Raw genomic sequence first — 14,347 nt, 5'->3', positions numbered from 1 at the left:
AGGGAAACTTGCTCTTTCCACCAGCAGGTGAAGCTCTTTTCATTCAAGCAGGCCTTTGGCATGTAAGTAGGTCTGTTGTGTTGGATGTGGTTTTTCTGTATTTGTGTACTTAATCAAGTTTTCCTTATTTGAAAAGTGGGGTACAAATCAAAGTAAGTTCCTTGATGCTGAGCTCCAGTGTTAACTCTTCGGTGTTCTCTCATATGGATTTAATATTTTGTCACCAGCCAAAGACAACATACTTCCATTACAGCCCAGTTCATCACCTGTCTTTAAAAAACTGTTGTTTTTATTAAAAGAACAGATAAGACATGGTTCTTCTGAAAAGTCATACAACTGAGAAGAAAGAAATGCTGTGTCTCCAATTTTGCACGGGGAGGGATGTCCATAAATGACATTACTGTGGTCTCAGTAGTATGTAGCAATCTAGAATCCCTTGATTAACTGGAGCACATTTCCGTTCTTTAAGCATGATTTCTTGTATGTTGCTGATACTCTGAAGAAGCCAACACTTTTGACATTTATCTATTCTCCCCCCGCCCCACAACCATTTCAATCAAAAAGAGCCGTCCTCAAATTTGTTCTCTCCAAATGTCTTAGACTAAAACTTCCATCACCCCCAACCAGTATGGACATAGGTGCAACAAATTTGAAGAGTACTTTTACTGAAATTAGGGAAACATACTATTTGCTTTGAATTCTGACAGCTAATAGCAAAACGCTGCCAGTTTGTCTGTTCAGCACTTAAGATAAAGAGCAAGTTCCAAGAACAAATAATCCTTTTGTTTCTTGGTCTGAATGTTATCTGTGATGTTTGCAGAATGGCTTAGTTGGATAATGTTGGTTCTTTTGAACACATAAGATGTTCTGCTAAAATCTAGAACTCGGTCAAATTCTCACATATCTTTTTGGCACTCAGATATTTTTTTTTGCACTATTGTGTGGTCTTCAGGACACTAACACTGATTTTTGCAATGCTGAGTACATTAAGAAGCAAGGTGGATTTGATTTAAATCACCAGTCAGGACAACTAGATTTAAATCATGATTTTCTATGTAATTTGCATGCATGCATGCCTTTCCAAACTGGGCTTCTCTTATGGCCTGCTGCCATTATAGGTTTTCTCCTCCAGGGAAAGAATAATATGATAAACCTCAGGCTATACCCAAAAAGTTGTGACTTGTGGAGTATTCTGCTCAAAAGGTTTTACTTTCATTCTTACTACTTGCCCCTCCCTCTGTACACTTATATATTCCACTCCCAATGATCATCTTCTGTTCTTTCAATTTTTTGAAACTTGGCACTTAAGAGGTAAGGGGTTTATTCTGTGTACATAGATTTACAAAGGAACAATGGAATTAAGGTCTTTAATAATTTTTATTCTGTATAATTTTTAATGTATTTGTTGTGAAGAAGAAGTGCATGATCTCTGCAAACAGGAATTCAGTTTTGAGAACTGTAAAACAAAGCTTTAGATTTGAAAAATTGCCCAATAATCTTACAGAAACCTCTGGAAGAGCATGACATTGTGAATGGATTAATGGAATTCATTTATTTAAAAATTTAAACATTGCATGAATATACAGCTTCATGCTGCATAATTAAAAACTAATCCTTATTTCATCATGAATAACCTTAATAGTCTCATTTAAATTAAAAATCTGGGTTTTTTAATTTTAAATCATTGATTTTTATCCCTATTAAAAAGAAATATTTACCTAGTAGGAAGGATAGATAAAAGTTTCCTCATTGTTACTGTTCTCCCAATAATCAATATGGTACTCCAGTTTGAGACATTGAGATTTCTTAAAATCACTTAAAAATGCACAATAAAATTACTGTGTTACATTTTCTACCCTGAACAGGTTTGCTGCATGTCAGGTCCCTGTCAACCATTAGTTTGGAAAAGTAGATTTTCAAGGTCTGCTGGTACATGCATTGTCTTAAAATCTTTTGAGATGGCGTGCATGATCCCTTATCAGTGGCTCTCCTCACTGTACAGAATACTTTCTCATGTTCTGCCTTTTTTGTAGAATAGCTGCATGAATTAAATTAATTTGTGCGCAACAAAGCTGACTTGGTGCCTCTTTGGCTTAGCAAGGACTTCCTTGTTTCTGGCCCATGTTGCCAACTTCTTTGCCTTGTGAGATTTAGTTTCTCTTCTGAGTTCCAAGAAGCAAGCATTGGTGTTCCATGAAAGGTCTCTTCCAGAAGCCAAGCATCTGTCCACAAAAGCTTTCCATTTTGTCATGGGGCTGTGTTGGGAGCAGCACTGTGTTCTTTCCTTCTTATATTTATATCCCACCGTTTTTTGCTTTCACAGAACTCAAGGCAGCTTACATAATTCTCCTTTCAATCTTATCCTCAGCCACAACATAGTGAGGTAGGTTAGACTGGGAGTTTGTGACTGGCCCAAAGTCACCCAGCGAGTTCCATGGCTGTGAGTGGGGACTAGTATCTGAATCTCTTGGGACTAGTCCCACTCCAACACACTTACCCTACTATACCACACTGGCTTACTAAGAAAGCTTGCAAAACAACTATATTGACAAGATAATGTAGAATACTATTGCAATAATAAAATTATAACAAAGTTGTCAAGCACGTAGCTACCCTTTACTCTCAAATTGGATTTTGTTAAATGTATATGTTGGTTGTATTAATAAATTGGGGATTGTGGTAGGGAAGTGGATTTTGAACATAGTCTCTTCTTGACTTGGTGGCAATAGCTAATGCCTTTTGGAATAAGTTGGCTCAGGTTCAAGATATCCTATTATGCTTGTATAGCTTCTATTCTGATTAGTAAAATTACAGTGGTCAGCATTCTGGCATCCCACTCAACATATAAATCAACAATAACAGCTCATTTTCTAGCCCCTGAAGCATTACACTGAAAAAGCCATTAAGTCACTTTTCTCGTATTTTCTCCAGCTAAGAAGAAGAACAAGAAGGGGAAGACCCTGACTCTGACGGACTTTCTGGCAGAGGATGGTGGAACCTTCGTTCCGAAACCAGTCAGCTGGGCAGATGAGACAGATGACCTGGAAGGAGATGGTAAGATGGAAACTTTTTTCAACAGTATAATAGCACCTTGCTTCTACTGAACCCATTTTTATTTCCAGCAAGAAAGTGCTTAATGTTTAAGTTTGGAAAAAACTAGCTGTTACTTTTCTGGGCCCCTCTTTGGGTTGTTGATAGCAGACTTAAAATAATCAGTTCCACCATGGTAGCCAGCCAAAATTTATGCCCAAAGGCCTTTCTTCTGTCTTCTCTCTGATGTCATGATGAACTTTGGTAGCATCTAGAGCTCTTCTAAAGGCAGTGCAACTGCAGAGTCATAGTCCCGCCTTCCTCTCCAGTACTGATCGTTTGAATCTAACATAGTAAGCATAACTACCCAGCCCCCATGTGCAGTTAGGTATACACTAATGGTTGGTTTGCACTTCTCAGAGACAGTTTCTTGGATGTTTAACTGAGAAATTGCAAGAATGAGCAGAATCCTTGTACTATGCAGTCATTTTCAGTTAATGAATGAGGAGCACCCCATTGCTGGGTTGTTTGTTGATGTGTGAAGCCAGAAGCTTCCAACTTGCTCATGGGTTAAACAACCCAAAGCTAACTCAAGAATTGCTTTTGGTTTCTTATTGGATTTAATCCATAAGCATCCCAGAGTTTCCCAAAATGGAAACATCAGGGTTGCATGCCCACTTATCCACACAGTTCATAAGTTAAATAATCCAGGAATTGCTGCTGTAACATGAGAAGCAGTTCTAATCAGGTTAACTGCTTTGGAAGCAAGGGATCTCTCTGAGGACACACCCAACAATTCAGCATTCCCAAACTACACTAACAAGGATTAGTTATTCCTGAGTAGAACAGTGTGGGGGGTTTTCCTGCAGTGGGAAATAGATGTCTGTCCATGCTCTTGGTAATAGAATTAAAAATATTAGCAATTTACTACAACAAACTCAGTATATGATTTATTGTGTTAAGTCATCTTCCTCGATGGTGTTTTTTTTTCCTTTACAAGAGCATGCTTTTTTATTCAGTATGTTAGATCAGAACAGTCATGAATGACAAGTCACCATAGTGACTGAATTAAATGTTATTAATTAGTCTCCAGGAAGTTTTGTAAATTTTCCCTTAAAAAACAAAACAGTGCTTGCTAGTATTTCACCTATTGAGTTGGTAAAGTAGGTTTCCAGACCAGCCTCTTCCACTGAATTACCAATCCTTTCACCCTACCCTTGCAGTCCTTAGACTGACTGACTAAAAAAGAGCTAGATGTGCTTTAAAAAAAACCTGCTCTCCTGGCTTCACACATCTTCCATGTATGATCCATTTTCCCAGGTTTGCTTTTTGCAAATCCCTCCACTGCAGATGAGTTGCTGGTTCTGTTTTTGGTTGCCTCTCTCTACCCTAGCCCTCTCCCCCACCACCGGCCAGGGCAGATCTAAAAAGCAAGAAAAAGTGTTGCTGTAGGGAAGGACAGAAAATCTGTAGTTGATATCTGTGGAAGAAAATATTGTTTTATTAAGCTTATGTCCTAGTATTGAAACCAGATGCCTCTTCAACTGTGCCCAGGCACAAATTAAGCCTAATTTAGGTATGCATATAAACAACAGAGCCACCTAAGGCCAAAGGAGTTGATGAGTTATGGGGGAATTTTAAATCTTTTTTCGCAGGAGTTATTTATTTATTTTATTTATTTATTAAAACATTTTTATGCCGCCCCATTCGCCGAAGCCTCAGGGCAGCTTACAACAATAAAATAAATTAAAAATGTAAACATTAGCATAAAATACAAACATACAATATAAAATAAGCTGCCCTGGCCAGATAAAATTCAATAATATTAACATTTAAAATGCCGCTTAAATAAAAAGGTCTTCACCTGGCGCTGAAAAACAAAAAGCCCTCCTCCGAGTACCCACCCTCCTAATTTCTTTCACGGAGGGTTCCCGGAGAAGGGCCTCTCCCGCCGATCTCAGGGGGCAGCTGGGCATATATGGACATAAGCGCTCCTTCAGTTAGGAAGAATTAGGACTGATTTTTTTGGAGCAGGATACTATTCTCTTAATTTTGTATAGGATATCTGAAAGGGATTTGAGGCACTATTTAATTTTTGAAAAGGGAAGGTAATTTAGGGGTGGAAAGAGACCTTGAAGTCTATTTTATAAGCCCTTCTGTGCTGTGGGAGGGAGTGTGCAGGAAGGGAGAAGATAGGGTGGGAAAGCTGCATTATTCATTGGAAAGAGGGACTTTTCCTGTATTCAGACACACTTTTTCTACATTCCTGTTGGCTAATAGAAATGGTCATTTGCTGCCAAGTCTAGTTTCAAGTCTAACTTTTAAAAATTTAATCCCTCTACCTTGTGCCTGTGCAATCACTTTAGGACAGCATTGCATTTAAGCACTCACTTGGATCTGTTGGCAACAGGCCAGTGAGAAGGCTGGTGGAGGAGGGATGATTCAGGAGATTTGAACCCTCTTCTGCATCTGGCAGAGAAAATAATTTGTCTGTGAGAGGAGAGAAACATTGACATGTAATGGTTGCTGCAGAAGGAATAGGGTTTTCTGTTCCTTCTTTGTCAACCTCCTGCAGGCTGCAAAAAAGAGCTTTAGAGGATGGTAACTTACGTGGGTTTATTTTTCTTGGAATCATGCAGAAATCTTGCTTGGCTTCACTCACATAGACATACTTTTGAAGTGACTCCTCTGGTTTGGGGCAGTATGCTTAGTCTTGTGGACTTGGAAAACATTGGAAAAGTTCTGCCACAGTATACATCACTCCTACCTAGTGATGGATCACTCCAGATGCCTCCATGGAATCATAACAGGACCACCAACCCCTTTTCTTCCCAAAGTGTTTGAAGGTCCCCCATAGTCCTTAGCTACACTACGCAGTTGTCATCACAAGTGTTCATAATAAAAGGTTGTCCTTATGATAGCTCATGTTTTTAAAATTAAATTTAATTCAGGTCATTGAGGCCATTCGTTGGTTTTTGAGCCATTCTTCCTGAAAGGATAGTCTAGAGCCAACTTTGGACTTTCATTGTTTTGCAGTGTTCTGCTTTGTGAGCAAAGGATGTTTGAAAGAAAATTGCTTCTAATGTGGCATAACACTTTAATACGTCCCAGTTTACATGCAAAAATATCACATATTGGACAGTCAGTTTACCTGGGAGCTGCCCTTGGCAGGTGACCCTTCAATGCCTATAAATCTACCATAATTGTTTTATTGTATTCTATGTATGTTTTTATGCTGTTTTAGCATTTGTAAGCCACCCAAAGAACCTTTGGGTTATGGGGTGCCATATAAATGCAAATAAATAAACATACTTCTCACAAGTCACACATAAGCTGAATAATATCAGTTGTTGGTTCTAAATAGTGTACGGTTAGCTAATGCGCAAAATGTTCCTTCTAGTTTCGACCACCTGGCATAGCAATGATGACGATGTGTACCGAGCCCCTCCAATTGATCGTTCCATCCTGCCTACTGCACCTCGGGCAGCTCGGGAGCCCAATATTGACAGAAGCCGTCTCCCAAAGTCACCCCCTTACACTGCCTTTCTGGGAAACTTACCCTATGATGTAACGGAAGAGTCCATCAAGGACTTCTTCAGAGGACTTAATGTGAGTATTTAATGTGTAGCTTCAGTTTTTCTTCATGTAAGATGTTCATCTTTGTTAGTACCACATACAGCTAAGTGGAAAGGACTGAGTGGAATCCTGAAAATTGCTGGTGTTTTTGAGGAAATAAAACATCCATGTGACCTCCAGAGTAGCAGCATTGTCTTAAGTGGGGTAAAAAAGTCATGCCAAAGAAATTGCCCATATATCAGCTCTGGAGAAGGTGTTTCTGTTAGAAAACCTTTAAAAGGTTTCCATTGTTTGCAGAATTTCCAATCCTCTTCTGTGTTTTGTGTTTTTGAGTATTTTAACACATAGGAGCTTTTTATAAAATGATAAAAATGATCTGGACTCTTGCTTCTAGCTTTTCAAAATCCAGTAAGTACAAACAGTGTCATCTCTGCTGTGTAACTCTCTGAATAATAAGTTTCTACTCTTTGTTAGACAAAGGTATTAAAGGAAGAAGTCACTCTTATCATTAAACTTCATACAGTTTCCTGAGTAATCAATATATCAGGGTTCTTGTCCCCAGCCTTCTCCTAAAATTGGAGATGCACTCTGGCACCTGAGTGTGTAAGAGTAAAAATTACCTGCCTTCTGAGGAGCACAAGCCATGACCAAGTCATTGTTCGAAACATGCCACCTCCTAACATCAAGAAATGGTTGTATGTGTGCATTAGGAGTGAGTGATCCATTCATACTCTTGGTAAAATGATCCATTCTTGTCAGAAATGGATTGGAAAGATGCAGTGCAAGGCCAGAACTGTGAATTGTGAAGAAATGAAATAGACTTTTCTGCAGGCAGGTCCTCTGAACTTGCACAAACTGTTATTTTCTTAACATACTAGCCATTCCCTTGTGACACATAGTTTGGGAATTGCAGCTGTAGTCACTCAGCATGCTAGAACATTGATCAGAAATCCCAGAGGACAAATCTCTTGTTTTGAAATGCTACACATAGTTCTGAACTCAAATCAGATGGATGTGATGAAGTTCACATAACAATTATGCTACAGTGTTACAATGTTCAGATACTAAAGAAAACGCTTCCTTAACTGCTTAGCTATTAATCAAAATGCTGCTAGTGATTAACCAAACTAAAATATACATTTGGTGCAGCATGGAATTCCACTGTCATAGTACTGTAAATGTAAAGTATAAATACATATTTATTAGTGGCAGCTGATCTTTTAAACCTGCCTAGGGAGCCTTATGACTATTGGGGAAGGCTAAAAATCAAATAAAGAAATAAACCATTTTAGATCTGTCTGTCCATGCCTTGTCCAGAATTTGCTTGTCCAGTCTTAAAACTGCAAAAGATGCAGATAAACAGATAATCCTTCATACTCGTCATATATAAGAACATAGGAAAAGCCATGTTGGATATCAGACGAAAGGTTCATCTAGTCATGCACTCTGTACACACAGGATCGCTCAAGCAGGATGGGTACAGGACCTCCACCTGTTCAAGCTCCTCAGCAACTGGTTATGCAGTCATACCACCTCTGCTAAAGGAGGTAGCATACAGCCAGTAAGACCTAGTAGCCACTCACCTTCTCCCTCATGAATCTGTCCAATCCCCTTTTACAGCTATCCAGACTTCCTATGGCTGCGAATTCTGTAGTTTGCAGTGTGTATGCTGTGTGAAGACGTACTTTTATCAGTCCTAAACCTCCCACCAATCACTTACATTGAACCTTTGTTTAATGTTATGGGAGTGGGAGAAAAATGTCTCCCTCCCTAGTTTCTTCACACCATGCATTAAGTACCTACAGCAGTACTTTCCTCGCCTTTTTTCCTAAGCTGACCAGTCCCACTTGTTGTAGCCATTTTTATAGGGAAGCCGCTGTGGGCGAACAGATCGTATTTGTTGCCACCCTCTGTACTTTTTCCAACATAATGTCCTTTTTCAGATAAGGTGACCAGAATGGAACAATGTTCCAAGTGCAGTCGCACCGAAGATTTGTATAAGGGAAGTAAGATTTTGGCAGTTCTATTTTCTATTCCATTCTTAATTATAGACAGCATGGAGTTTGCCTTTTTCACAACAACTGCATACTGAGCCAACATTTTTATCAAGTTGTCCATTACTACCCCAAGACTGACTCCTCTTTGCAGTCACCTGCTAACTCAGATCCCATCAAGTTGGGATTATTTTGCCCCAACATTACTTGACACTTCCTTATATTGTGCATTACTTTACACTTTCTTATATTGAACTAAATTTGTAATTTTGATACCCATTTACTCAGCTTGGAAAGTTCCCTTTGGAGCTCCTCACAATTTCTTTTGTTTTTAATCACCCTAACAAGTTTAGTGTCATCAGCAAACTTGGCCACTTCACTACTTACTCCTAACTTCAAATAATTTATGAAAAAAAGCGTTAGTCCTAATAAAGAACCCTGTGGGACTCCAGTAGTTACATCTCTCAGTTGGGAGAGATTGCCATTTATTCCCACCTCCTGTTCTTTAACCATTTAGTGATCCCATTTTATTTCATGACTGTTTACTTTGCTCAAGAGTCTTTGGTGAGGGATTTGTCAAAAGCCTTTTGGAAGTCCAGATAAACAATGTCTACTGCATGCTTATTGACATTCTCAACTCCAGGAGACTCCTTGCAGAAGCCATGCTTGCAGAAGCCATGCTTATTTTTTTTCAGCAGGACTTGCCCCTCTATGTGCTTACCGATCCTATCTTTAATAATTCTCTCAAGCTGTTTACCCAGAACAGATGTTAAGCTAATTGGCCTGTAATTTCCTGAATCCCTGCTGGATCTCTTTTTAAAAATTGATGTTACATTGACCATTCTCCAATTCTATGGTACAAGGGCTGATTTTAGGGACATATTAAATATTTTAGTAAAACTGTCAGCGGTTTCATGATTGAGTTCTTTGAGGTGGATGGTTCTAGGATGGATACCATCTGGACTGAGTAACTTGCTGACTTTCGTTTTGTCAATGAGATTGAGAATTTCATCTTTGCCACTACTGTCTGCCTGAATTCCACAGACTCCCTTCCAGAATACATAAACTCAGGGACAGGTATCTCCTCTTCATCCTCTGCTGTGAAGATGGATGAAAATTTATTCAGCTTCTCTGCAGTTGTGTCCCTCCCACTCCTGTGCACCTTCAATTTCACTATTGTCCAATGGCCCAACTGATCCCTTAGCTGTTTTCTTTCTTTCGATATATGCAAAGAATTCTTTATTGTTATCCTTGATGTTACTAGTGGTGAACTCCTCAAACTGTTTCCTTGCTTTTGGTCTGCTTGTATTTCCCTTGTGTAAACTTGTCCCTTCTGTTCTCTTTAATTTGGGCAATATTTCCATTTTTTGAAGAAAGCTTTCTTCTTCCTAATAACTTCCTTGACGCTATGCATTAAGCATGCTGGTGATTTCGTGGACTTTTTGTTACCTTTTCTCACTTGGGGTATGCATATTATCTCTGCCCCTACTGTAGTGTTTTTGAGTAATCTTCAAGCACTTTGAAGCAATTTAGACATCTTGATTGCCCTCTTTAGCTTCTTCTTTACTACTTCCCTCATTTTGGAGATGTTTCCTCTTTTGAAGTCAAACGCAATTGCGTTCAATCTCTTTGAAAGTCTTCTACCTAACTGTATATTGAGTCTGGTTCCATCGTGGTCAGTGTTAGCTAATAGCTCAACAACATTTACATCCTATGTACTATATCCTGGCCAACACTACATGATTGCCTCCCCTCTGGTTGGTTCCACAACCAACTGCGCTAGGGCACAACCACTTAGGACATTGAGAAATTTAATCCTCTGTTAGAACTGGAACAAACATTTATCCAGTCAATGGGTGGGTAGTTGAAGTCCCCCATTATTACAGTATTGCCTTTGTTGGAAACCTCCCTGATTTCGTTTCCTAACATCACCCTGAACATTCTATATATCAGGGAGATTATAGGACTTTTTTCCTGTCTAAACATGCATAGAATTTTGCCCTATATGCTGTTCAGGTTTCATAGAAATTAAGTTACCATATACCCAACAGGTTTCAAATGTCTCATTTTTATTACTGAGTTTTTTTTAAAGCAACCTCTGGAAGTACTTATTATTAAATTCATTTATATATTGCCCAGTAGCTAAGGCTCTCTGGGCAGTTAACAAAATTTGAAATTACACAAATGTTTAAAAAGACACACACAGAACAATTCAATTAAAAGAACAAACCCATAATTGCAATAACTATTATTCAGCACAGAAGCAGTACAAAATTAAAAATGGGATATATAAAAACAAAGTTTAAAAGTTAGATGGTTAAAATGCTAGGAAAATTAATAGGTTTTCATCTGGCACTGAAAAGGTTACAGAGTATTTATTCTCTTGAAGCAACAAGTATGACAGCAAAAACACCCTGTAGCAGATTTCTTCTTGAAGAGTTGCTTGGCATATGCCCCATCCAGGTAGATGAAGCAGGAGAGGGCCTTGTTCATAAACTGCAGGAATGAAAGTATGAATAGGCTTATGTGAGTATGTGTACATTCTGAAGCTGTTGGCACATTGATAAACCTTTTTTGAATGGACCTGGAAACAGAACAGCCCAATAGGGACTTCATTTCCTTACTGGGAAGATTATCTTTTGATGCCTTCCCTGTAGCCAAAGTGAGAAGACTTCATATGACCAGCATAGGTCAACTGCAAGCTTGTTGGAATAGAAGAAATAACATGAGGAAATTAGTACTGTTAGGCTCACTGTTTTCCCAAGGATGCAAGATTGCATAATGTGCAAATGTTTAAATTCTGGATAATCAGTGCATCCATTGCTTTTGCATTCCCAGCAGGCATTTGAGCTGTGTGGGTCTACTTAAGAACAGAAAATTGTCCATCAGAGGTGAAAGCAGCAAAAAAATAAGGAAAGCCCCCTTCCTTTTGTAGTAGAACTAAAGGTGTTGGTTAATTCTACAGCAAAACATGTTAAATGAATCACTCCTAAGTAGCCTTCCTGGTTGACAGTTTTTCCTGATGGACAATTTAAGCAGAATGTTAACTGAGAACTGCAATAGTTTCAGGTGGAGTTCAGTTGCCTATTTATCAAACAATTGTAGCAGTATTGCAGGGCTCACTGGATTTCTAGGCCTGGTGAGGAGAAACTCATGGGAAATTATTCCTGAACAGCTCCAAAAGAAAGGGCATTAGGTTGGAAAGTCAGATGAGTATACAGCTTGATGTTGTTGGGTCTGTTACCAGTGTAACTGCATGCTCTGCTGATCACAGCAGATTGTTCCTGGTGGTTGAAATGTCATTGCTTGCCTTTTGTGTCTTTTTATAGCTCGTTTTTATTAATGCCTTAGGTCTGCCTGTTAGGGGTTGCTGCATTACATTATGATGGCAGGGGTGGATAGATGTGCATAGTATGTGAGGGACTTGTACAGCACACCATAATAACTTCTAAGCTCTTTCCAAATCTTTGTGTTGCATAAAGTGATAGTCTCCAACAGACAGCTCAGTGACTGCTGCTTTCCAAAGTTTAGAATTATACACAAAAAGTACTATGGCTTTTCCCTTCATGTTCAGCAATCCCGTGCTCCTTCAATGCTTAGAAAAGAAAAGGTGGGCATACAACTTTTCAAAGCACTGATTTTAAAGGCACCACCAGGATTTCTGTACATTAGGATTAGTCATGCTGTGTTGGTAAGTTAGCAGTTTTGAGGAAGCTTACTTTATCCTGTCATTCTTTAAACCATTACTTAGAATATGTGCTTTTGACATCCTTTAAGTAGGCTGTTGAACTTAAAATCAGGGTGGTTTAGGCAGCAGTGTTGCACAGATAAAGCATGAAATAAGCCTCATTGAATTTAGGGGAATTGACTTCTGAATAGACGTGCATAGGAGTGAGCTATAAAGTATTTTCCTCGGTGTTTTACTGTGTGCTTATAAATGAAGCAGATACTGTAAGTAATGATCCAAGCACAAGATGATAGTGATTGCAAAATTTTTGTTTTGGTATATGATGTAAAGACTAAACATTCAGCACCTATATCAAGTATTACCTTTCTCCTTCTAAGGGACTTAATCTACCAGCTGACAATATTCTGTGACTGTATTTTATTTTGCACTTGGCTGTTAACTGCCTTGAGCACCATCTAAGCACCATCCTGATATCTAACCCCTTTGGTTGAATAGCTGTATGGAAGTCTTGTAAATAACTCAGATTCTGTGATGAATTTTCTTTTCAACTATAGCATGAAATTTGGCATCTGATGGCTACTATTGTATTTGTCCTTTAAGAAGATGGTTGTTTAAAAAAACTTTTCTCCTCTCATTCAATTACAGATAAGTGCTGTTCGTTTGCCACGAGAGCCTAGTAATCCAGACAGGTTAAAAGGATTTGGATATGCTGAATTTGAGGACCTAGAGTCCTTGCTCCATGCATTGAGCCTCAATGAAGAGGTGAGTTGAAACCTGGCAAGAAATGTCATTGTTTTGTACCACCTGTTGTGCCTTAACTTCCTAAGCTTCTGAGGCTTAATCAAAGAGACAAAACTGAAAATGTCAATTAGTACATGGGTGGGTAATGTCCAAATAATGTTGGATTGCAGTTTCTATTAGCCCCAACTTGCATTGCCAATGGTTAGGTTTGATGGTAGTTGCAGACCAACAGCTTTTGGAGCGGCTACACTTGGAAGTTGTGTGATTTTGGAAAGAAATGACTTCATTTGGGTGAAAAGACTCATACAGAGCAGTGCCCTATAACAAGATCCTCACTGTAATGTAAAAATTTACAGTCATTTGCTAATGTAAATGGAAGATGAAGGCAAGATATGCAGGCTGCCCAGATTTACTTGCAGACTGCTAGGGATCCACACATGTTTTCAGCAGTCAGCCTATGTTCTTTGTGTCACCTGCCATGTATGGGTGAATACCTGCTCTTTGTTCTAGGATAAATATAACTGATACCACTATGTCACATGTGATGAGTTTCTGTTGAAGCGGTGTGTTTCAGCTAAGCTCCGGGACTTGCTGTGTGTCTTCTGACAGATGGAGATGATGCCCTCCTCAGCGTATTATGCAGTAATATGAAGTACTCCTTAGTGGGAATGACTGCAAGAATGGAAAAGGGATAGTGAGCAGGAACTTTCCATAATAGGTTATTTAGCTTGGTTAGGCAATGGAAATATAGGTCCCTGTAGATGGTCTGGTGATGAGATAATCAAAAGCCTAGAAGGCATATATGCATATCACAGAAGCAGTGCAGTTAAATCATGCAACATAATATTGAGTCATAAGGTAATTTTAAAGAGTTGATCCTTTATAGAAATTGCAAGACCTCAGTTGCAACAGTAAAATTGCTAACAATTTGTAATTATTCTCTTGATGTTAGTAAATAATGAACTTAAGGACAGAAACTCTTTCATGCAAATCCCAGCAAGTCAGGATTTCTTCAAAATATACTGAAGATAAACTTAAGTCAGAAGCATGGCTGAAAAAAGTTGTTTTTTAGAAGAATACTTCTGAAGTATTCTGGTCATGTTATTTCTGCAAAATGGCTCTTAGTATACCAAGCTGATTTCTTAATATATTCCTTGGTATACTTTTAAAGCTGACTACATTTTCAGCCTTTAAGGTTTTATTTTAACATTCTAAATTGGCTAATGGGAATTGATTGCAATGCAATAGAAAATAATAGTTATTATTCAGAAATGAAGAAATATGTTCATTGACATTGAAAAGTTCAAGTTAGGTGCCT

General features: G+C 38.6%; 1 protein-coding gene across 1 annotated transcript in view; it reads left to right on the top strand.

Moving 5' to 3' along the window:
- The window catches only part of EIF4B (eukaryotic translation initiation factor 4B), a 43,281-nt gene that overhangs the window by 9,360 nt on the left and 19,574 nt on the right, over positions 1–14,347 (top strand). Inside the window, exons 2-4 of the mRNA XM_044443073.1 lie at positions 2,932–3,054; positions 6,431–6,639; positions 12,934–13,050. Coding sequence (XP_044299008.1) covers positions 2,932–3,054; positions 6,431–6,639; positions 12,934–13,050 — 449 coding nt within the window. The remainder of the gene's footprint in view (positions 1–2,931; positions 3,055–6,430; positions 6,640–12,933; positions 13,051–14,347) is intronic.

Source organism: Varanus komodoensis, unplaced genomic scaffold (genome assembly GCF_004798865.1).
Source record: "Varanus komodoensis strain SLA01 unplaced genomic scaffold, ASM479886v1 scaffold41, whole genome shotgun sequence".
Taxonomy (NCBI): domain Eukaryota; kingdom Metazoa; phylum Chordata; class Lepidosauria; order Squamata; family Varanidae; genus Varanus; species Varanus komodoensis.
The sequence above is the reverse complement of the archived record's forward strand: the minus strand, read 5'-3'. Positions and strand labels throughout refer to the sequence as shown.